General features: G+C 38.4%; 1 protein-coding gene across 3 annotated transcripts in view; it reads left to right on the top strand.

Annotated features, from left to right (window-relative positions):
- The window catches only part of Eif2a (eukaryotic translation initiation factor 2A), a 30,211-nt gene extending 19,610 nt beyond the window's left edge, over positions 1-10,601 (top strand). For all 3 annotated transcript variants that reach the window (XM_059265382.1, XM_059265381.1, XM_059265383.1), the window contains 8 exons: positions 415-488; positions 620-764; positions 905-1,021; positions 4,196-4,767; positions 7,233-7,346; positions 8,133-8,249; positions 9,338-9,403; positions 10,229-10,601. In XM_059265382.1, coding sequence (XP_059121365.1) covers positions 415-488; positions 620-764; positions 905-1,021; positions 4,196-4,767; positions 7,233-7,346; positions 8,133-8,249; positions 9,338-9,403; positions 10,229-10,294 — 1,271 coding nt within the window. In that variant the 3' untranslated portion in view covers positions 10,295-10,601. The remainder of the gene's footprint in view (positions 1-414; positions 489-619; positions 765-904; positions 1,022-4,195; positions 4,768-7,232; positions 7,347-8,132; positions 8,250-9,337; positions 9,404-10,228) is intronic.
- The last annotated feature ends 12,145 nt before the right edge of the window (positions 10,602-22,746 follow it).

A 22,746-nucleotide genomic window follows, 5' to 3' on the forward strand; every position in this document is an offset into this window, starting at 1 on the left:
ATTATTATTTATCATATAGAATTTCTGTATGCACATTTTACATTAGCAAGCTGAGGACAATCTTTACCATCTAATGGAGTCTATGAATTGTTTAATATAAAGATTGGCATTTATTGGAGCATATACCATGTACTTGGCATGTGTTCTTAAAATCAATCCCTGGGAAGTAGGTAGTATAATTAGTATCATCTTATTACTTGCCCAAGTTTATACATCCAGTAAATGGGTTAATGGAATTCAAGCCTAGTTCTGTCTGGCTGTCACCCATGCCCTTTCTACGAGATTGCTCTGCCTCATCTACATGAAACTACAATGAACAGTTTGTAGTTACAGTAGCCTTTTATAATGAATTCAGAGTTTGATGTGTTTTTGTTAACTTATTATCAATCTCTAATCCATTTCCTCTCATTTTAGACACAATAGCAAATAAATTACATTTGCAAAAAGTTAATGACTTTAACTTATCACCTGGAAGCCAACCTTATAAGGTAATTCCTGTTTTTATTTATTTATATAGAACTTAAGTCTTTTCTCTTTTTAAAAAGTAATTCTAAAAACATTCATCTCATTTTTTTATGCTTCTAAGAGTTAAGTACTGATTTATGCATGTGTATTTTAGGTGGCAGTCTATGTCCCAGGAAGTAAAGGTGCACCTTCATTTGTTAGATTATATCAGTACCCTAACTTTGCTGGACCTCAGGCAGCACTGGCCAATAAAAGCTTCTTTAAAGCTGATAAGGTTACAATGCTGTGGAATAAAAAAGGTACAGTGAATAATTTTCATTTTTGTTATCAAATAGTAATTTTGACGTTCATATATATTATATATATATAAAGAAAGCAATCTATAGATGATTTTTAACTTATATTTTGAATCTAATTGAGTACTGTTTCACTGTTATAGCTACTGCTGTGCTGGTAATAGCTAGTACAGATGTTGACAAGACAGGAGCTTCCTACTATGGAGAACAAACGCTGCATTACATTGCAACAAATGGAGAAAGTGCTGTAGTACAATTACGTGAGTACACCTTAACAGTCTCTGTGGTTAAAATCAGTGACAGTGAAAGACACACACACACACACACACACACACACACACACACTAAAGGTAATACAAACTAAATTCTTTTTTCTTTTTCGAGACAGGGTTTCTCTGTGTAACAGCCTGGCTGTGCTGTTCTGGAACTCACTCTGTAGATCAAGCTGTCCTTGAACTCACAGAGATCCGTCTGCCTCTGCCTCCCGAGTGCTGGGATTAAAATTTATGCCTGGCACAGTCTAAATTCTTAGTCAAGTGAGTAAAACCAAATACCATGGTAACATTGCTGATAAAATTCCTCTTCATGAGAAACTTGAAGTCATCCTCAAGCAAGCCTGACTTTGACAGGCAGGCAGTCAGTTTGCTAGCGTGGTGCCAGCACCTGAGTAGGAGTAGACTCTGGGTGATGTGGTCTTCTGTAGCATCTCTCTGAGCACTTAACTAACACAGCAAGTAGATGTTTAAAAATAGCTGCAGAAGTGAGAGTGAAGCCAACAATGTTACCAATTGGTCTCTTACATTGATAAGCTAAATTAACTATAAAATAATAGTTATTTTACTTAAAAATTTTTTTAGACTTTTTATTTTATTATTTTATGTGTATGAGTGTTTTGCCTACATCTATGTGTGTACACTGTGTGCATACTTGTTGCACAAGAAGGTCAGAAGAGGGCACTGGATCCTCTGCAACTGGAGTTACATTGGTTGTGAGCTGCCTGCCATTGGGGCTGGGAATTGAACTCCAGTTCTTTGCAAGAGCAGCAAGTGGCTCTTAACTGCTGAGTCAATTCTCCAGCACCTAATAGTAGTTTTTAAATTCTAGCAGCTCCCTAATTTTTTCACTTTGAATTGAGTGTATGTAAGTAGAGAAATAGTCCATACTTTGCCCTCCAAAAAGCCCTGTATTCCCACTGAAATAAGAAGTTAAACAAATAGACCTGAATATCAAGTAAATACAAAAGACCCAAAGAAGGATGACACTGAATTTGTGTCTTTGTATAAATGAAGTCACAGTATAAGCAACAGCCTTTTAAATACAGTAAGACATACCAAGAGACATATAAATTCTAAGAGCCTGTGGAATAAAACTTAAAAACTCTTCAGATAAGCTCTAAACTTTAATAAGCAAACTTTTACAAATGATGACATTTCTCTCCTAGTTAATCTAAAATTTAACATTTTAATGCCAGTCGGTTTTTTTTTTTTTTTTAAGACTAGATAAACTGGTCTGAAATTTGGTAATATTAGTTAACACACAAGAATATTTTGCAATCTATTAGGAGGACATGGGTAATTCTGCTGCTAAACGAAATTAAAATGTAAAACAATATAATTAAGAACATTTGGATCTGGCTTATGAAAAAGTAATGTATATATGGCTAGTCATTTGGAACATAAATTTGTTATTTCTTTTTACCACAATAAATTCCACTTGACCCTCAATTATATATAAAACCTCAAAGGAACTCTTAAAAAGGAAAATATGAGAAAACTTTTTTCTTTTTTTTTTTTTAAATATTTATGTATTTATTTATTTATTATGTATACAGTGTTCTGGCTGCGTGTATCCCTGCATGCCAGAAGAGGCATCAGATCTCATTACAGATGATTGTGAGCCACCATGTGGTTGCTGGGAATTGAACTCAGGACCCTCTGGAAGAACAGCCAGTGCTCTTCACCTCTGAGCCATCTCTCTAGCCCCGAGAAAACTTTTTTCTAATCTTGAAATTAAAAAATAAAAGATTTTTCTAAGCAAGACAAAAATCCTAAGGGAAAAAAATGATAAGTTTGTAGTATATAAAACCTTATAGGTTTCTGTTAGAAGAATCTATTAACTTAGGTAAGTAGAAAAGAATTTTTTTTAAGCTGACAAGAGTTGAGCATAGTAATAAATGCCTTTAATCCCAATATTTAGAACATGGAGGAGGGTTGGAGATTCAAGTCATCTTCACTTACATAGCCAGTTCAAGGCTGGCTTGAATTACAAGATACTCTGTCCCACCTGCTCCCCCAGAGGGAAAAAAATCCAAAACTAACAACAAGGGATAACACGCAGGCAAGGGATATATGAGTATAAGAAAGGGTAAGCTTAAGCTTTCTTAATTTCGCAAGATACCGAAATGCCTATTCAATAACTGGAAAGAAAATGGGAATGGTACAAGAAAATTATTCTACCAGAAAACAAATGAATTACTTTTAATTATTAAAAGATAACAATAATTAAGCAAATGGAAATAAAACCAAGTCTTAAATTTAACCTAGTAGGTTGGAAAAAGTAAAAATAAACTGTATAGTGTGAACATGAGGGAGACCCATACCATTAGAACCTGTTGATAGGCATGGAAATGGGTGCAGCCGCTTCACAGAACACTGTGAAACATTGTGAGGGTGCATTGCCCAGTTATTAACCTTATAGCTGTGTTCTCACCTGTTTGTCTGCACTTAGACTGGAGAAGTGATCAGGGAGGATTACTGTGGATTACTGAGGCAGAGGACGAGCAGATTTTTATGTGATAATGTAGAAAAGTCTCCAAAATACAGTACTAAATGAAATGACAAAAAGCCTAGAACTTTGTAATTTTTATGTGTTTAGAGAAGATGCTTTATTTCAAGAAAATATTCTAAAAGGATATTCAAGAAATGAAATGGGTTACCTTGATACAGACACTTTTGTGGCATGCGTTTTTATGTAGTTTGTATTTGTATAGCAATGTGCAGATGTTACTCATTCCAAAACAAAAAACAAAAACCAAGCTGTTGCTGGACATGGTAGTCTGCACATGTAGTCTGTGTCCTAGCACTTTGGAGCTGGGAGGATCATCTGAATTCAGGAATTTGACTAACCTGGACATCCTAGCAAAACCTCATTTTAAAAAAATATCTTTTTTATTTCTAGTAATAAAGTATTACTGTAAGTCTATAATTGGCTTCCATGAGCCCATATTGCTAATGTGTTTAAAAGATAATAAAATTCTATGGGAGTTCTTAAATGTACGATTTTGTATTAATATTCATAGTATATCACACAAGAATATTTAATTTTTGAAGTTTGAAAAAATGTTTGGCATGCTTATGAGTGTTATATATTTATATCTTGTGCTAATATTCATATAATTTTTTTACTGTTGATTTGTATCTTATATTTTTTTCTAGCAAAAAATGGCCCAATTTATGATGTAGTTTGGAATTCTAGCTCTACTGAGTTTTGTGCTGTTTATGGTTTTATGCCTGCAAAAGCGACAGTTTTCAACCTGAAATGTGATCCTGTGTTTGACTTTGGGACTGGCCCTCGCAATGCAGCCTACTATAGCCCTCATGGACATATACTAGTACTGGCTGGATTTGGAAATCTTCGGGGACAAATGGAAGTATGGGATGTTAAAAACTACAAACTAATTTCTAAACCAGTGGCTTCTGATTCTACGTATTTTGCCTGGTGCCCAGATGGTGAGCATATTTTAACAGCCACATGTGCTCCCAGGTTACGTGTTAATAATGGGTATAAGATTTGGCATTATACTGGCTCTCTCTTGCATAAGTATGATGTGCCATCAAATGGAGAATTATGGCAGGTTTCTTGGCAGCCATTTTTGGATGGAGTATTTCCAGCAAAAACAATCAAGTATCAAGCAGTTCCAAGTGAAGTACCTAGTGAGGAACCTAAAGTTGCAACAGCTTATAGACCTCCAGCCTTAAGAAATAAACCCGTCACCAATTCCAAGCTGGTAAGTAATAGCACACAGGAAAGTGATTTTGTGTGAAACTCTGTAGACCTTTTTCCCATGCTTGTGTTGCTTAGTACCTACTTAGAATATACTCCAGAGAGCTCTCCTAAGACCCACAGAAGATGAAGATGCTGAGCAGCTCATATATTAAGCTGGCTCAAAGGTTAATTTAAGGGGGCTTACAGTTTAAAAACAATTTTTTATTCTTGAATTTCATACACATATGCAATGAAATATGATCATATCTACTCTATCTCCCCATCCAACTATCCTCATATTCCTCTCCCAACTTCGTGTTTTTTGTTTTTTTTTTAAATAACCTTCTAAGTCCATTTAGCACTGTCCATATGAACATAGGTATGGGGCCATTTATTGACAAATGGCTGTGTCCTAAGATGGCTGTATCCTCAGAAGCAATGATTGTGCCTTCCCCAACAACAGTCACTTACCAGTAATTCTTCAGTAAGTGCTGTGGCCTAGAAATCGTCTGTCAAATCTATGTCAGAATTTGGCTGGCTTGATCGAGTGCAGGTAATTCCAGCTGCTGTGAGTTCCTGAGTTCAATAACCGTACCCTAACCAGAAGACAGCATCTTACTGCACTCCTCCTCATCCTCCAGCTCTTACGTTCTTTGCAACTCCTCTTCTGTAATGTTGTCTGAGCTTTGGTGATGGGGTGGGGGTGGGGGGTTGATACCTTCTCCTCTTTTTCAGCACTTTGACCAGTAATGAATCTCTCCCTTGACTTCTGCCCAGTGAAAAAGGAAGTTTCTCTAACCAGTGTTGAAAGCAGCTCAGGCCTAGGGGTATAAATATAAATGTTTAGAAGGCAATTTGACATGACTATTTAGCAAAATAATAATATTGGGACTTTTGATCAGGATATAGTAGGAAGCATGAAATTCTCTTCTGTAGAACAAACCTCAAATCCAATCAGAAAGCAGTAAACATGTAACTGTTGCAATAGTAGGCACATCTTGCCTGGAAGGTCAGTATTGCACCATGCAGGGTCCAATACTAGGTAAGACCATTGATGTCTGTTCTTCCCCCAGCAGTCTGCGAAACACTGTCTGGCACCATGAATGCTAGCCATCAGGGAAGATACTTCCTGGTCAGTTTGAGATTGATTTCTCTATGTCCTGCAGCCAAAGTGTGCAGTGCCTTCCGCAGTAAGACCCTACCACGTATTTATGATGGGTGACTTAGGGCATTGGCAATAGTCTGTTGTTTTGGATTCAGTTTCATTTCTGGGAAAGATAACTCAACATGCTACATTAGCTTTATAGGTCCAGGACTTAAATTCAGATGCTAATTAGGTGAGGCTGATGATATAAGGCAGTAGTGAGCAGGAGGAAATGGTGAGCAGCTAGCCATTCAGCAATAATTGATTTTCCATAGGTGATCGTGGGTCCAGTTTGCCAAAGTTATTGATTTTTCAAGACACAATGGATCTGAATACATATATGAAATTGTCTCAGTTTTTAAATGCTGTCTTAGTTGGTGTTCTATTGCTGTGAAGAGACACCATGACCATGGCAACTCTTATAAAAGAAAGCATTTCATTGGAGCTTGCTTACAGTTTCAGAGGTTTAGTCCATTATTATCATGTCAGGAAGCAGGGCAGCATGCAGGCAGACATGGTCTTGGAGAAGTAGTATTTATTGTCCTCAGGCCATTAGTTCCTCACTTTTCCTGACTATTGGTTGGAGTCACATATACTTTCAAACTATTTCAGAGCTCAGGAGAGCATTGCTCAGTGGTCTGAGTTTCTGTGATAGTATTAATAATAAAGGACATCTGAGCATGAGCTACATGTTCTTGAGGTTATTAGAAAAGTAGAGCTGTGCCCTAGCTGAAAAGTAGGAATGTTCCTTTTAAAGGGGCTGAATAAACTAGTAAGAAGGTACCCAGAGAATTAGGTAACACTTCCAAAGAATAAAACTTCCTGCTCCTGGCTTGCACAAAAAGAAAACAGTATCCTTCCTTCTTGACTAAAAAATTCTTAAAGCCTCTCAAATCCTATTGCGATAGTCCATTTCAACAGTGCTTAACCTTTCAACCTCAGACTCTGCCAGTAAAGAGCTGCCACGTGATTCTTGTTGGGAAGAAAATAAATGAGGTCGCTGCTTCCTAATGGTGCTAATCACATCAAAAAGACCGCAGAGAAGCAGTTGTTACTCAGTTTCATAAGAACTACATGTCTCTAGTGGTCCTGAGACAAATTTCATATTTCTGTAAGCCAAAAGTGAATTTTGCCTGGGCTTATGTAACTAGAAGATACATATCAGCTAGTAGAAAGGCCCTTATTGAACTCTGTTCTAGTAAGACATTTGAAATGTGCCTTGCCAGTTTGTTAAATAATTCTGATAGAATCGTCCTATACTAATTAAAGAACATAATTTGCTATTGTGTGCTTTTCAAACCTTGGACTCCATTTCAGAAGTACTTGTTTTACATTTTCCATAGCATGAAGAGGAACCTCCCCAGAATATGAAACCACATCCAGGAAGTGACAAGCCATTATCAAAAACAGCCCTTAAAAATCAAAGGAAGCATGAAGCTAAAAAAGCTGCAAAACAGGTATTTGGAGTGCTGAGCTCTTCAAAATCAAGCCAAGAGCTACTTGATTGTTAAACCCCTGACGTTTAACAATTCCTAAAGATGTGATTGTGATATGAGAAAATGTAGTGGGGATTAGATGTAAATAGCCAGGTAGCTTTCTTTGTGTCTCTCCATTAATTAGTATCTATATCTATATGGTGGGTAACTGTGAATGTCTTTCACCACAATGGGGGTACCTGGGTTTTCTTTCTTTCTTTCTTTCTTTCTTTCTTTCTTTCTTTCTTTCTTTTTTTTTCTTGAAGTTTTTTGAGACTAGTTTTCTCTGTATAACAGCTCTGCCTGTCCTGGAATTCACTTTGGTAGACCAGGCTGGTCTCAAACTCACAGAGATCCACCTGCCTCTGCCTCCTAGGTGCTGGGATTAAAGGTGTGCGCCACCACTGCCTGGCGGCAAGAAACATCTTTACCTCCTGAGCCATCTCACTGGCCCAATAATGTTATTTCAGAAGGTAGAATTGCATTATATTCTTCTAAAATTTGAAGTTTTTCCCTTTCACAGTGAGTATATACTCTATAGTTAGTAAATATATGCATTCAGGTTTGATCCCTGGGCTCACACAGTGGAAGGAAGGAACCAGCTCCTGCAGGCTGTCTTCTGACCACACATGTATTGTGGTCAGCCTCCTCATTGTGTGTTCCAGCAATTGAACTCAGGTTGTCACCCTGGCAACAAGTATCCTTACCCACTCAGCTGTCTCACACACAGACAGAATAAATAGATGTTTCAATTTGTTTTTCCTTTAGGAAGCAAGAAGTGATTTGACTCCTACTCCTGTCCCACAGAGTTCTCCACGGAATACTATCACCCAGTCTGCTTCAGGTGATCCTGAAGTAGACAAAAAAATTAAGAATCTAAAGAAGGTGAGAGACTGAGTGAAAAATAGATATGTGCATCAGAAGGCTTGTACGTGGGAACTGCATAATTAAGAGGGGGACAGCAGTGTTTGACAGGGACTAAAAGTCGGTGACAATTCTCTCTGTCGCTTTCTTTCCATAAAATAGTGTAACTTAGAGGAATCCTCAGTTCAGTTCCATTCACAAATGCTTTAGTGACTGAAACTGCTTCTATTGTCAATTTTGAACTTATAAGGAACGTTAGATATCTGTAGTAAAGGTGCTTTTTATTGTTATCAATGCTGTGGACTGGAGATTGAACCCAGGGCTCATGCATGCTAAGCAAGTACTCCTCTCCTGAGCTACATCCCCAGCCCTGAAGACTTATCGCAGCTTTTCAGTAGCTCCCTTTGAGTTAGATAGGAACAAATACTTTATTCCAGCTTTTAAAATGAACACACATAGAGAAGGGAACTTATGATGTGTGGGGGCAGCCCTGGGGTGAGGCGTTGTCCTGCCACAGTGGAATGTTGGAATAGATGCTGAAATCTGTGTTGTACTTATGAATCCACACTGGTACACTCATATCCATTAAATACTTGCTAGGCAGACCTGACAATCCAAGTCTAAGCCCAGAACTGAGAGAGAAGTGAAAGGAGAGGGAGACCAGACTCCAGAGTGTTCTTCTGCCTCCGTGTATGCTCCACAGCACACACCTACACACAGAATAAGTTAAAAAACAAACAAAAACTTAGATTGCCCAATCCCATGCTTTTAACATACAATTTTACAGTTAACTTTAAAAATAATAAACTTATCCTAGTCTTTTTTTTTCTTGTTGTTATTTTTGTTTTTCAAGACAGGATTTCTCTGTATAACAGCCTGGCTGTCCTGGATCTCGCGCTGTAGACCGGGCTGTTCTTGAACTCACAGAGATCCACCTGCCTCTGCCTTCCAAGTGCTGGGATTAAAGGTGTGCACCACCACCACCCGGCTTGTCCTAGCATTTTTACCAGACCGTCTTTGAAGAAGTGTAGTATGGTTGCTGTTGATAAAATAATTTGCACTAGAAAATAACTTCTTCTTCTTCCTTCTTCCCTGTATTTATTTCACAGAAATTAAAAGCAATAGAGCAGCTCAAAGAGCAGTCAGCCGCTGGGAAACAGCTAGAGAAAAATCAGGTAAGGGTTCACTCTCCATTTGGGTTCATAGCCATTAGCACCCCCCCATCCCCCAGCTCACCCCCCAGCCCAACCCCAGAATTAGTATAAGCAATCATTCAGTCGAGAAAAAAAGCACAGAACTGAAAAACTTGTCTGGGAAACAGTTTGCAAAATTCTTTTTAATACTTTTTAAATTTCTTTTGAATACTCTTTTTTTCTTTTGTTTTTTAGATTTACTTTTTATTTATTAAGTATACAGTGTTCTGTCTGCATGTGTCCTTGCAGGCCAGAAGAGGGCACCAGATCTCATTACAAGTGGTTGTGAGCCACCATGCAGTTGCTGGGAATTGAACTCAGGACCTCTGGAAGAGCAGTCAGTGCTCTTAACCACTGAGCCATCTCTCCAGCCCCCTCTTTTGAATACTCTTAAAGTTTTGTCTGTGATAGGGGAAGCTCAGCCCTAGGTCATGGTGAATGAGTCACAGTTCCTAAGTGGTATCCTAATGCTGTCACTGGAAACATAATGACAATTGTTAGGTAAATAACAGGTTTCCTCCCATCTGCTGCACTGTCCCACCTACCTCTTCCTCCCCGTGTTCTCAGTACTTTTAAGCACAAGTAGATGCAGGAAATCTCACACTGGAAGGGACACCCTGACAGCTCTATGCATTGCACCTTGATTATAACAGGAACAAGTTAGAATTGCTTTCTAACCTGGCTTTGCCAGTGGATTTGATAAAATGTAAGAATATTCCATCTCTGCATTTTGTCCTTTCTACTGTTAGGTTACAGATCTAATAATTATTTTCTATTTAATAACTTTAATATTTGAAATGTTTGTAGCTGGAGAAAATTCAAAAAGAGAAAGCCCTTCTCCAGGAGCTTGAAGATTTGGAATTGGGAATTTGAAGATTCATAGAAAGCAAATTGTCGGCAGGAAACAGTATAAGCAAGTCTGTTAATCCACGGTGTTTGTGGAATCTCTACATGGCCACCTTTAACATCAGTCTGTATTTTTAACCATTTATCTAAGGTTGCATATGTATGATTATTTAATGATGTCTATTAAGTTGACTTTTTACATCTGCATCCTGTATCATGTCAGTATGTGATAAAGAGAGATGATTTTTTTCAGATAAGCTTGACAAATGGACAGACATTTGTCTTTTAATAGGTAACAGTATTTCCTATATAAATAAATACATTTTAAATTTTATTTTTGCCTTCAAATTAAGAATTTCTTTATTATAAATTTATAGGATGTATTATTCTTACAACATAACTATGAAGTGGATGTTACTATAATGTCTGTTTTATAACTGAAGAAACTTAAGTCCAGAAAATTAAGGAATCTGTAGTGGCTAGAGAGATGGCTGCTCAGATAAGGACACTGGCTCTTCTTCCAGAGTATCCTGGTTTGAGTCCCAGCACCCACATGGAGCCATGTCTATAACTCTAGTTCCAGGCACTCTCTCACCTTCTCTGGCCTTCATAGGTACCAGGCATGCACAGGTATACATGCAAGTGGAACATCTATGCACTTAAAATAAAAATAAATACTTAAAAAAGAAAGAACCCTGCTAGTGTTGGGAAATGGAGTTGGACATGAGTAGTCTGTCTCCAGAGCCTCTGCGCTGGGTTCCTGTGGAACACTGCTGGTGTCTGGAGGGCAGTGGCTGTTGGTCATCAACTGTGTTCACTTTTACTTTTATAAATACTGCCAAATTACTCCGATAATTTGTTCGTCCTCCAGTAAAGTTCTTTACTTCTATTGATGCTGACTGTAACAAGGCCTTTGAATTTTTTGCCAAATTAAGAAAGCGAAAATGCTTTTTTTGTTATTGATTACATCTGTTTCTTTTTATTAGGGATATGTTTGTGTGTTTTGGCAAATTTGTCAGTTGTTCATATTTTAGTGGAGTGTTTTTCCTTTGAATATTTCTGTATTTGATTTTCTGAAGATTTTTGTTGTTGTTTTAAGCGTTTGTTTATTGGTTGTTTAGGTGGCTGTGTTTAGGTGGGTAGGCGTGTGCCATCGCTCACATGTGGAGGGCAGAAGACCACCTGCAGAAGTCAGTTCTTTCCTTCCATGTGGGTTCCCGGCATCAACTCAGGTTGTCAGGCTTGGCAACAAGTACTTTTACCCACTGAATCATTCTTGAGAGTACTAATTTTTCTCTTTCTTTAGAAAGTACACGCATATACATTTTTAACAATTCAAGGAGTTAAAAAAAAAGCATAAAATGAAAAACACTTCTCACCTGTATTCTATAGCAAAATTCGTCAATTTATGTTTTAAAGGTACAAAGTGTATGTACATCCAGATATATATGTTCATGTATATTTTAAAGAAATGATGGAATACAAAAGCTGTTCTGTGCGAAGTGTAATGTCATCTGCCTGTAATCCCAGAGCTGAGGGGTGTGGGGTGGAGGGTGAGGTAGAAGTATCACAAGTTTGAGGTCAAAAACTATGAAAAGGAAAGGGAAAGGTCAGTAAACCCCCCAGTCTCTTAAGCTATTTTGGAGCTCATTCCCTATCAGTGCTCTCTATCACCTGTAATTTATAATAATCTATTTTGTACAATGTAGCATTTAAATAAATTCACACTGATGCATGTTTAGGTCTTGAAACTCAGGCACATATATACACATGCTTACTAACAAAGCAGAGGTGCTCATCTATATACTAGAATCGGGTTTGTTTCGATTTTGGAAAGTTAGTTTCATTGATGCTTGGTGTAGTGGTCATTTCTGTATTATGTGTATTTTGAGTTAGTAAGATACTAGAAAGGACAAGGTTACTAAGAGTTTTTATCAAGTGGGGTTTCAAAGCCATTTAACCTAAATATGTTGATGCATGAGTATTCAAAGCTGGGCAAACTGGCAAGAGTTTGTGTCTGAGTAGCTCTTCTGTGTGATGAAACACCATGTGCAAGGCAACTTGGAAAAGCAAGCATTTTATTGGGGGTGTGCTTACCGTTTCAGAGGGTATGTCCATGATCATCGTGGGGAGCATGGCAGCAAGCCGGTAGGCATGGTGCTGGAGCTGTGAGCAGCACAGATCTGATCCTAAATTGTGGGCCAAGAGACAGAGACTGGGCTTCCTGTGGGCTTTTGAAACTTCAAAACACACTCACAGTGACAACTAATCCTTCCCAAACAATTCCTCTAGCCAGAAACCAAACATTCAAATGTATGAGCCTCTGAGGGCCATTCTCATTCAAACCAACACTGTTTGTGAATAGTAAAATAATAGGGATGATTGTGACACGCTATGCTAATTGTAACAAAATTATAGGGTGAGTTTTCTCCTGTTCTGTAGTTGAGAAGGAAGAGCTGAGGAAACCTGTATCAGGTGCCTTGTTCTCTGTCGTACTCAGCCACCAACACCATAGAGTCAAATCTGGACTATAAGCAATAACTTTCCCACTTCTTTTTTTTAGGTTTTATGCAACAGTTTTTCAGGTATAGTATAGGTTACAAAGGGATATATGTGTCATTTGGAAATTTCCTTATTTGTAGGTCTATTTATTTGTACATTTGTAAGTTGTTCTGTAAAACAAGACCCAAGACCTAGGATAGAAAAGATGTGGCCAGTAAACAGCTGCAAGCAGTCAATGTATAGTGATATTCGTGTGGGGTATTACTATTCTACTAGTAAGTACTTCATTAGTTTTTTTATTATACTTACTTAGTTATATGTGTGCATGTGTGCCAGGCATGTGTGTGGAAATCAGGACAGATTGGTTCCTAGGCATCAAACTCAGGTCATCAGGCTTGGCAGCAAGCACCTTTACACACTGAGCTATCTTGCCCATCCCAAATATTTCATCTCCTAGGCATATCAAAGAATTATACCTCATATTATACCTTACCAGTTCTGTGTAAGTGATTTGCTTTAGCTAATGAAATCTTAGAACTGAAGTGTGTCATTTGTAAGCAAAAGCATTTATGTGCCAGTGATTTTCTTTTTGTTTTTTTCTTTTTTATTATATTTTTATTTTTTAAAACAATTTCAAAATTTAAATATATTTTGATCACATTCTTCCCCTCCTCAAGTCCTTCCAGATCCTCTCCCCTTCCTACTCTCCCAACTTTAAATTATTTCTCAAAAAAAAACCCCAAAAACCAAAACCCAAAAAAATCCACAAAACAACAAGCAAAAAAGCACACAAAAAACTGTACTTCATTAGGTGTTGGTTAACTATTGACCTGGAATGGTTGATACACCCAGTGTCACTCCATTGGAAAAATTGATTTCCCTCTCCCAGCAGGTATGCTACTTCAGGTGTTAATCGTTATCCTAGTTTCATTCATTTGTTGATTTTTTTTTTAAAATAATAAGATAAAAAAAAATTATCACATTGAAGTTAGACAAGACAAACCAATAGAAGGAAAAGAATCCAGGAAAAGGCACAAGAATCCCATAAAAACACTAACAAATAGTGTGTTTATATATATATATATATATATTGTATTTAAACAATATAAACACAGAGGACTGGTTTAGACAATGTATCTCTCTCTATATGTGTGTGTGTGTGTGTGTGTGTGTGTGTGTGTGTGTGTGTGTGTGTGTGTGTGTATAAACATAAACACAGAGGACTGGTTTAGACAATGTATCTCTATATGTGTGTGTATGTGTGTGTGTGTGTGTGTAAACATAATATAAACACAGAGGACTGGTTTAGACAATGTATCTGTGTGTGTGTGTGTGTGTGTGTGTGTAAACATAATATAAACACAGAGGACTGGTTTAGACATGGGCAGACCCAGTGCATGTTGCTTCAGTCTGAATTCCTAGAAGCTTTGCTCATGTTGATTTCGATGGCTTTCTATTATTGGTGTTCTCCATCCTCTCTGGCTCTTACACTCTTCTTGCTCAACTTCCCCAGGGTTCCCTGAGCTCTGAGGGGAGTTATTTGATGGAGACCTCCCATTTAGGGCTGGGTATTTCAAGGTCTCTTCCTCTATGTAATGTCTGGCTGTGGGTCTTTGTATTTGTATCCCATCTGCTGCGGGAGGAAGCTTCTCTGATGATGGCTGAATTAGGCACTGATCTATGAATATAGCAGAATGTTATTAGGAGTCATTTTATCAATACATTTTTTTTTGGCTTTTTTTTTAATTTAAGACCAGTAGTATTAGGTTTTACCCTAGGTCCCTGGGCTATGTACTGTCAGGTTCTTGGTCACCCAAGCAGTGTTGGGTGTGGGTTCTATCTAGTCAATGATTGGTTAATTACTCCCACAAATTTGTGTCACCATTGCCCTAGCATATCTTGCAGGTAGTATACACTGTAGATCAAAGGTTTTGTGTTTATATTTCTCTTTTGGTTGCCTGCAGAGTACCTTACTGTACCCAAGACCCTAGGGTTCTATGTGGGCACCAGCTCAACCTCTCCATCTTCAATGAGTTGTGTAGGTGATGTCTTCAGCAATGGGGCCTTTCTGTCAGTTTGTAGAGAGCAACCCATAGTCTTGGCAACACCCTAGGCTATTCGAGGATTCCTGTGAGGACTTTTTGGCGAACAGCTCAATTAGATGTAACCCAATCCCAGTACTGGAAGCTTCATTTGGCCAGTTGGGACTCTATCTTTGCCAGTGTTTGAAGATTTCATTCAGGCGGAATTGATACATTTATATATTTTAGGAAGTTTCTACTGTATTAGATTTCTATACTACCCCTCAAATGCCTCCTAATTTTACTGTCCTTCCCCTTGTTCTCTCCTATAACCCACTCCCCACTTGATCCTCCCATTCTAGCCACCCCCATCCACCCATGTCCATCTATCCTAGTTCCCTATCCTAACAAGAGCTATATGTTCTCTTTAGTCCATACTCTTACACCTACCCACTGTGGTTCCATGGATTATAGCTTGGTTAACAATTACTTAAAAGCTAATATCCACATAAAATCAAATATTGGTCTTGTGGAGTCTGGGATGCCACACAGGATAATTTTTTTTCTAGTTCTATTTGCCTACAAGTTTCATGATTTCATTTTTAACAACTGAGTAATATTCTATTATAAATGTACCACACTTTCTTTATCCATTCTGTTGAGGGACTTCTGGAGGTTTCCTAGTGAGAACTCAGGGTCAGAGACAGATCTGAGCTTGCTTTACCCAGCAGGACTGCATAAGGGGATGATTTGATCATGGGTGTGGTTACCAGGTATTTGGAAGGGTCTACACTTGGCTGTGTGGTGTGCTTTGATCTTGCAAGGGGGAGGTCTTTTGCCCTGCCCCTTGGCATTGTTATAAAAAGCCCTTTGGAATAAATGGAAAAGGCCGTTGGGTAGTGATCCAGGCCCTCCTGAAGTTATCCTGTGTTTCTATCTTCTCGTCAACTAGGTCTCTCTTCTATCTGTCATTTCTTATCTCTCTCCTCATAAGAACCCTAGAAAAGGTGGGAAAGGTAGGAGCTAGACTCCCACAGTTTCCAATTTTGATTATTATGAATAGAGCAGCAAAGAACATGGTTGATCAAGAGTCTCTGTGAGAGGATGGCGTATCCTTTGGGTATATGCCAAAGAGCGGTATAGGTCTTGAACCCTATAGCGGTATTGGTCTTGAGGTAGATAGATTCCCATCTTTCTGATGAACCTCCATTCTTATTTCCATAGTGGTGCATGAGTTTGCACTCCTCCCAGCAATGGTTAAGTCCTCTTACTCTGCATCCTCACCAGCATGAGCTGCCACTTGTTTGGTCGATCTTAGCCATTCTGACAGGTGTAAGATGAAATCTTAAAGTAGTTTTGATTTGATTTGCATTTATCTGATGGCTAAGGATGTTGAACATTTGTTTACCTGTTTCTCAGATATTTGAGTTTCCTCTAATGAGAATTCTTTGTTTAGATTTGTGGTTTTTGTATTTTTTGTGGGGGTTCAAGACAGTGTCTCACTTTGCTTACTGTATAGCTCTGGCTGTCCTGCAACTTACTATGTAGACCAGGCTGGCCTTGAACTCACAGCAGTCTACCTGCCTCTGCCTCCCTAGTGCTGGGATTAAAGGCTTTCAACACTACTTTAGGCTTGAATTATCATTATTAATTTTTGATATTTAGTTTCTTGAGTTCTTTATATATTTTGAATATTAGTCCTCTATTGGATTGAAGTTGATAAAAAAATCTTTTTCCATTCTGTAGGCTGCCATTTTATCTGAATGACTGTGCCCTTTGCCTTACAGATGCTTATCAGTTTCATGAGGTCCTATTTATTAATTGTTGATTCTAGTGCCTGTGCTAATGGTGTTCTGATCAGAAATTCTTTTCTTGTGCCAATGAGTTCAAGACTATTCCCCACTTTCTCTTCTGTCAGGTTCAGTGTATCTGGTTTTATGGTAAGGTCTTTGAACGATCTGGAGTTGAGTTTGGGGCAGGGTGATAAGTATGTGTCTATTTGTATTCTTTTACATGCAGACCTCCAGTTTGACCAGCACCATTGTTGAAGATCTTGCCTGTTTTCTAGTGTATATTTCAGGTGTCCATAGGTGTGTGGATTTATGTCTGGGTCTTCAAGTTGATCCCATTGATCAGTGTGTCTTTTTTTTTTTTTTTTTTTTGGTTTTTCGAGACAGGGTTTCTCTGTGTAGCTTTGCGCCTTTTCCTGGAGCTCACTTGGTAGTCCAGGCTGGCCTCGAACTCACAGAGATCCGCCTGGCTCTGCCTCCCGAGTGCTGGGATTAAAGGCATGCACCACCACCGCCCGGCCAGTGTGTCTTTTTATGCCAGGACCATGCTGTTTTTATTACTATAGCTTTGTATTACAACTTGAACTCAGGAATGGTGCTATCTTCAGCAGTTCTTTCATTATTCTGGGCATTGTTTTAGCTATTCTGGGTTTTTGTTTTTTCTTTGAAGCTGAGATTTGTCCTTTCAAGATCTGTGAAGAATTGTGTTGATATCTTGATGGGGATTGCATTGAATCTGTAGATTGCTTGTGGTAGAGTGGCCATTTTTACTGTGTTAACTACTATGTTTACTACTAATCCATGAGCATAGGAGATCTTTTCATCTTCTGATATCTTCTTTAATTTCTTTCTTCAAAGACTTGAAGTTTTTATAATACAATTCTTTCACTTGCTTCTTTAGAGTTACCCCTGAGATATTTTTATGTTATTTGAGTCTATTGTGAAAGGTGTTGTTTCCCTGATTTCTTTCTCAGTCCATTTGTCATTTGTATATAAGAAGGATACTGATTATATTTTTTTAGTTAATTTTGTATCTAGCTACTTTGCTGAAAGTGTTTATTAGCTGTAGGAGTTCCCTAGTAGAATTTTCAGGGTCACTTCTGTATACTATCATATCATCTGCAAATAAAGATACTTTGACTTCTTCCTTTCCAATTTGTATCCCTTTGATCTCTTCATTTGTCTTATTGCTGTAGCTAGATCTTCAAGTTCTATACTGAATAGGTATGGAGAGAGTGGACAGTCTTGTCTTGTTCCTGATTTTAGTGGAATTGCTTTGAGTTTCTCTCCATTTAATTTGATATTGGCTATGGACTTGCCATATAGTGCCTATATTATGTTGAGGCACACTCTTTCTATATCTAATCTCTCCAGGACTTTTATCATGAAGGGGTACTGGATTTTTGTCAAAGGCCTTTTTTGCATATGAGATGATCATATGTTTTTTTTCTTTTAGTTTGTTTATATGGTAGATTACATTTATTGATTTACATCTGTTGAGCCATCCCTGCATCTCTTGGATTAAGCCTAGTTGGTCATGGTGGATGATCTTTTTTGATGTGTTCTTGGATTCAGTTTGCAAGTATTTTATTGAATATTTTTGCTTCTATGTTTATAAGGGAAATTGGTCTGTAATTCTATTCATTTGTTGGGTCTTTATGTAGTTTGGGTAGCAAGGTACCTGTGGCCTTATAAAATGAATTGGGCAATGTTCCTTCTGTTTCTATTTTGTGAAATAATTTGAGGTGTATTGGCATTAAAACTTCTTTGAAATTCTAGAAGAATTCTGTGCTAAAACCATCTGGCCCTGGATTGGGTTTTTGATTATTTGTTTTGTTTTTTGTTTGGTTGGTTTTGGTTTTTCCAAGGCAAGGTTTCTCTATGTAGTCCTGGCTTTCCTGGAACTCGGTTAGGAGACTTTTAATGACCGCTTCCTTATCTCTTCCAATGAGTTTTTGTTTGAAGTATATTTTGTCACATATTAAAATGGCTATACCAGCTTGTTTCTTAGGTCCATTTATTAGGAATATTTTTTTCAAATTCTTTACCTTGAGGTTTATCCTTGATATTGAGGTGTTTCTTGACTTCAGCAGAAGGATGGATCCTGTTTCTGAATCCATTGTGTTAATCTGTGTCTTTTTATTGGGGAAATGAGACCATTGATATTGAGTGATAGCAATGACCAATGATTGTTGATTCCTGTTATGTTGTTGGTGTGTGTGTGTGTGTGTGTGTGTGTGTGTGTATGTGTGTATGTGTGTGTGTGTGTGTGTTTCTGTTCTTTGGACTTTGCTGGTCTGAGATTATTAATTTCTTGTGTCTTCTTAGATATAGTTAACCTCATTAGTTTGGGGTTGGAGTTTAGTTCTAGCATCTTATATAGATAGGGCTGGATTTGTAGATAGACATTGCTTAAATTTAGTCTTACCGTGGAGTGTTTTTTTTCTATGGTGATTGAAACTTTTGCTGGGCATACTAGTCTGGGCTGGCATTTGTGGTCTCTTTAAGAGTCTGCAGGATATCTGTCCAGGACCTTCTGGGTTTTAGAGTTTCCACTGAGAAGTCAATCATAATTCTAATAGGTCTACCTTATATGTTGCTTGGTCTTTTTCCCTTGCAGTTTTTAGTTTTGGTTCTTTGTTTGGTACATTTAGTGTTTTGAGTATTATGTGTTGAGGAGACTGTCTTTTCTGGTCCAGTCTATTTGGTGTTCTGTGTACTTCTTGTACCTTTGTAGGCATCTTCTTCTTTAGGTTAGGAAATTTTCTATGATTTTGTTGTGAATATTTTCTGCGCCTTTGATGCTTCTTCTTCCTGTAGATCTATTATTCTTAATTTGATCTTTTCATAGTGTCCTAGATTTTTCTGGATGTTTTATGCTCAGAGCTTTTTAGATTTGATGTTTTCTTTGACTGATGTATTCATTTCTTTTATTGTGTCTTCAATGTCTGTGATTCTGTCTTCCATTTCTTGTATTCTGTTGGTCAAGGTTGACTCTGTGATTCCTGTTGAGTTCCTAGTTTTTTATTTTCCTCAGTTTGGGTTTTCTTTGTTGATTCTATTTTCATTTTCAGGTCTTCAGTGGTTTTATATATTTTTCTTCCACTGTTTGTGTTTTCATAGATTCTTTTAAGAGATTTATTCATTTCCTTTTTACAGCCTCTATCATACTCATAAAGCCTGTTTTTTGGTCTTTTTTTTTTTTTTTTTGTGCTTCAGCTATGCTGGAATATTCAGGGCCTGCTCTGGTAGGGTTGCTGAGCTCTAGAGGAGACAGATTGTCCTGGCTGTTGTTGATTGTTTTTATACTGGTGTCTGGGCATCTGGAATTGGGAAGATTGTAATTCTAGGTGCTGATATCTGATCCTGTCTTTGTTGGTTGGGTGTTTTGTTCCTTGGTTTCTTCCTTCCTCTCTTCTTTAGGAATGTTTAGTGGCTGTGTATGGCCTGTAGGAAAATTTGGGGTCCTTATAGGTATGAGCACTGGTGGTTTCAGGTAAAATGTCTTTCTCAGTATTGGAACCTCAGACTTAGGAATGGGAGTGTGCTGGAGGTGGTGGCAGGAAGGGTGTTCCATCAGCATCTGCTTAGTCCCCTTGAAGTTTGTTTTTGGAGTGTTCATTTGCAAATCAGCACATGTAAATTCAGTTGGTAGAAGACCCTTGTGTTGCATGTGCTGTAGGTTGACTGTATTGTCTCAATACTCATTATTGAAACTCAGTCTGTAATAGGATAGTGTTTGCAAATGGAAAGTTTGGGAGGTAATTAGTGCTAGATGAAATCATGAGGGTAAGGATCTCTTTATGGGATTAAGAAAGACTCTGATAACAGATAGTAGAAAGCATACATACCAACGTACATACACACACACTAAAAAAGAAAGCCTTAATTGAACACTGTTTTCATCCTCTGTTAAAGAAAAGTAGTATTCATAAGTCCCAAAAAATTACTCAGAGAAAGTTTCATAAGTCCCAAGAGATGTTTCATAGATAGTCTGTGATGTTCTTGTGTTCAATTTGATATGAATCTCAACTGCTGGAAAAAAAAAAACCCAAAAAACCTTACTATTAACCTGAGCATTTAATCCTTGCACTCAGGAGGCAGAGACAGGTACATCTCTGTTAGTTTGAGGCTAGCCTGGTCTTCATAGAGAGTTCCAGGACAGCCAGCAACATTGTTGTACCCTGTCTCAAATAAACAAACCTTAATATTTAAACATCAGTGCCAAAATAAGAAAATGGGGGCCAGGAAGATGGCTTTGTTGATAAAGTGCTCAGTCCCAGGCTGTCCTTGTTTGTGCTGTGGAATGGCTCTTGGTGCCAAGCCTGACAATCTGTGTTTAACTCAAAGAAGTCACAAGGTGGAAGGAGAGAACCAATCCCCATACGTTGTTCTCTGATCTGCACACTTGCATGGTGCACAGAAGTACACAACACACACACACACCATAAATAAATGTAAAAAAAAAAAATTAAAGCCAGGCATAGTGGAATATGCCTCTAACTGCAGCACTAGGGAGGAAGAGTCAGGTGAATCTCTTTGAGTTAGAGGCCAGCCTGGTCCAAATAGTGAGTTCCAAATTGTTAGCCACCATGTGGATGCTGAGAATGGAAACCAGGTCCTTTAGAAAGACAACCAGTCCTCTTAACCACTGAGCCATCTCTCCAGCTCTGGGTGTGATTATTTTAGACAGTCTCGGCTAAAAGGGGGGAAGCGAAGGCTGGTGACCCTCGAGCATACTCCCTGTCTATCTTTTCTTCTCATTGACCTTGCAGTGCACACCTAACCCCAGAACTGGGAACTGAAGGCAAGAAGACCAGCAGTTCAAGGCTAAGCTGTATAGGTAGCTTGAAACCAGCCTAGGCTATGCCAGACCTTGTCTCAACCAAAAAGAAAAAGAAAAAAAACCAGTTGGCTACTGTGGTACACATCTATAATCCCATCACTTGGGAAGGAGATGCAGGAGAGTCTCAAATTTTGGGACAGCCTGGGCTACATAGAGAGACCCAGGGACCTGTTAGTATTCTGAACTGCCCCTTGGGGACCCTCCCCTTGGGGTCCTGCCCAGTGTCCTGATGTCATCTTATGTAAAGTCCCCTTTAAGAAAAAAACTCCTTCCCCTTCCCTCTCTCTCCCCTACCTCTTGCTAGAGGTAGCAGCACCCCACCCCCACCCCCCCCACCCCCCCCCACCCCCCGGTCCTCTCTCCCTTTCATAATAAACTTTCCATGTGGACAGTTATTATTACTCTCCACTGTTCCATGTCTCCCTCACCCACTGGGGCACCTTGGCCCAATCCGCCAAGGCCTCCCATACAATACCTCATACTAAGACTCTATCTGAAAAAGACCAAACCATCCAGACCCAAATCATTTAAATCAAAGCGAAACTAGGAGAAAGGGTTTTATTAGATTCCTAAGGATGCTTTTGTGTTCCCTACCCCATCCTCATCTTAAATACTTGCGAATATATTTGTGATAATATAAAAATAATATATTGTTTGGGAGAAGGAGGGAGATATAGAAAAAAATAAGGAGGAAGATACAAACATTGCTCTCCAAATAGCCACACTCAAAACGCTGGCCTATTGGCTGATGTAAATTTAGACACATAAAGGGATACACCAAATAGAATTCTATATTCTCCATTTCCCACTGAAATGATAAGCGTTTCCCCCACTATTAAAATATCCTTTAAATTATGATTTATGGAATTAAATTTTCTATTCCAATGTAAGTATTATGAAACAATTGTTTCTGTGAAAGTTGCCCAGCAATGAATTTCAGATAATGTCCACAATTTTTTGTTGCTATTGTTTTTTGAGATAAGGTTTCTCTTTGTAGCTCTGGCTGTCCTGGAACTCACTATGTAGACCAGATCCACCTGCCTTTGCTTCCTGAGTGCTGGGATGAAAAGCATGGGCCACCATGCCCCTTCAAGATAATGTCCACAGTTGTGTTTTTTTTTGTTTGTTTGTTTTTGTTTTTTTTTCGAGACAGGGTTTCTCTGTTGTAGCCATGGCTTTCCTGGATCTCGCTCTGTAGACCAGGCTGGCCTTGAACTCACAGAGATCGGCCTACCTCTGCCTCACGAGTGCTGGAATTAAAGGCGTGCACCACCACCGCCCAGCATGTCCACAGTTTTATTACCAGCAATCAGCATCTTA

Source organism: Peromyscus eremicus, chromosome 6 (genome assembly GCF_949786415.1).
Source record: "Peromyscus eremicus chromosome 6, PerEre_H2_v1, whole genome shotgun sequence".
NCBI classification, from domain to species: Eukaryota; Metazoa; Chordata; class Mammalia; order Rodentia; family Cricetidae; genus Peromyscus; species Peromyscus eremicus.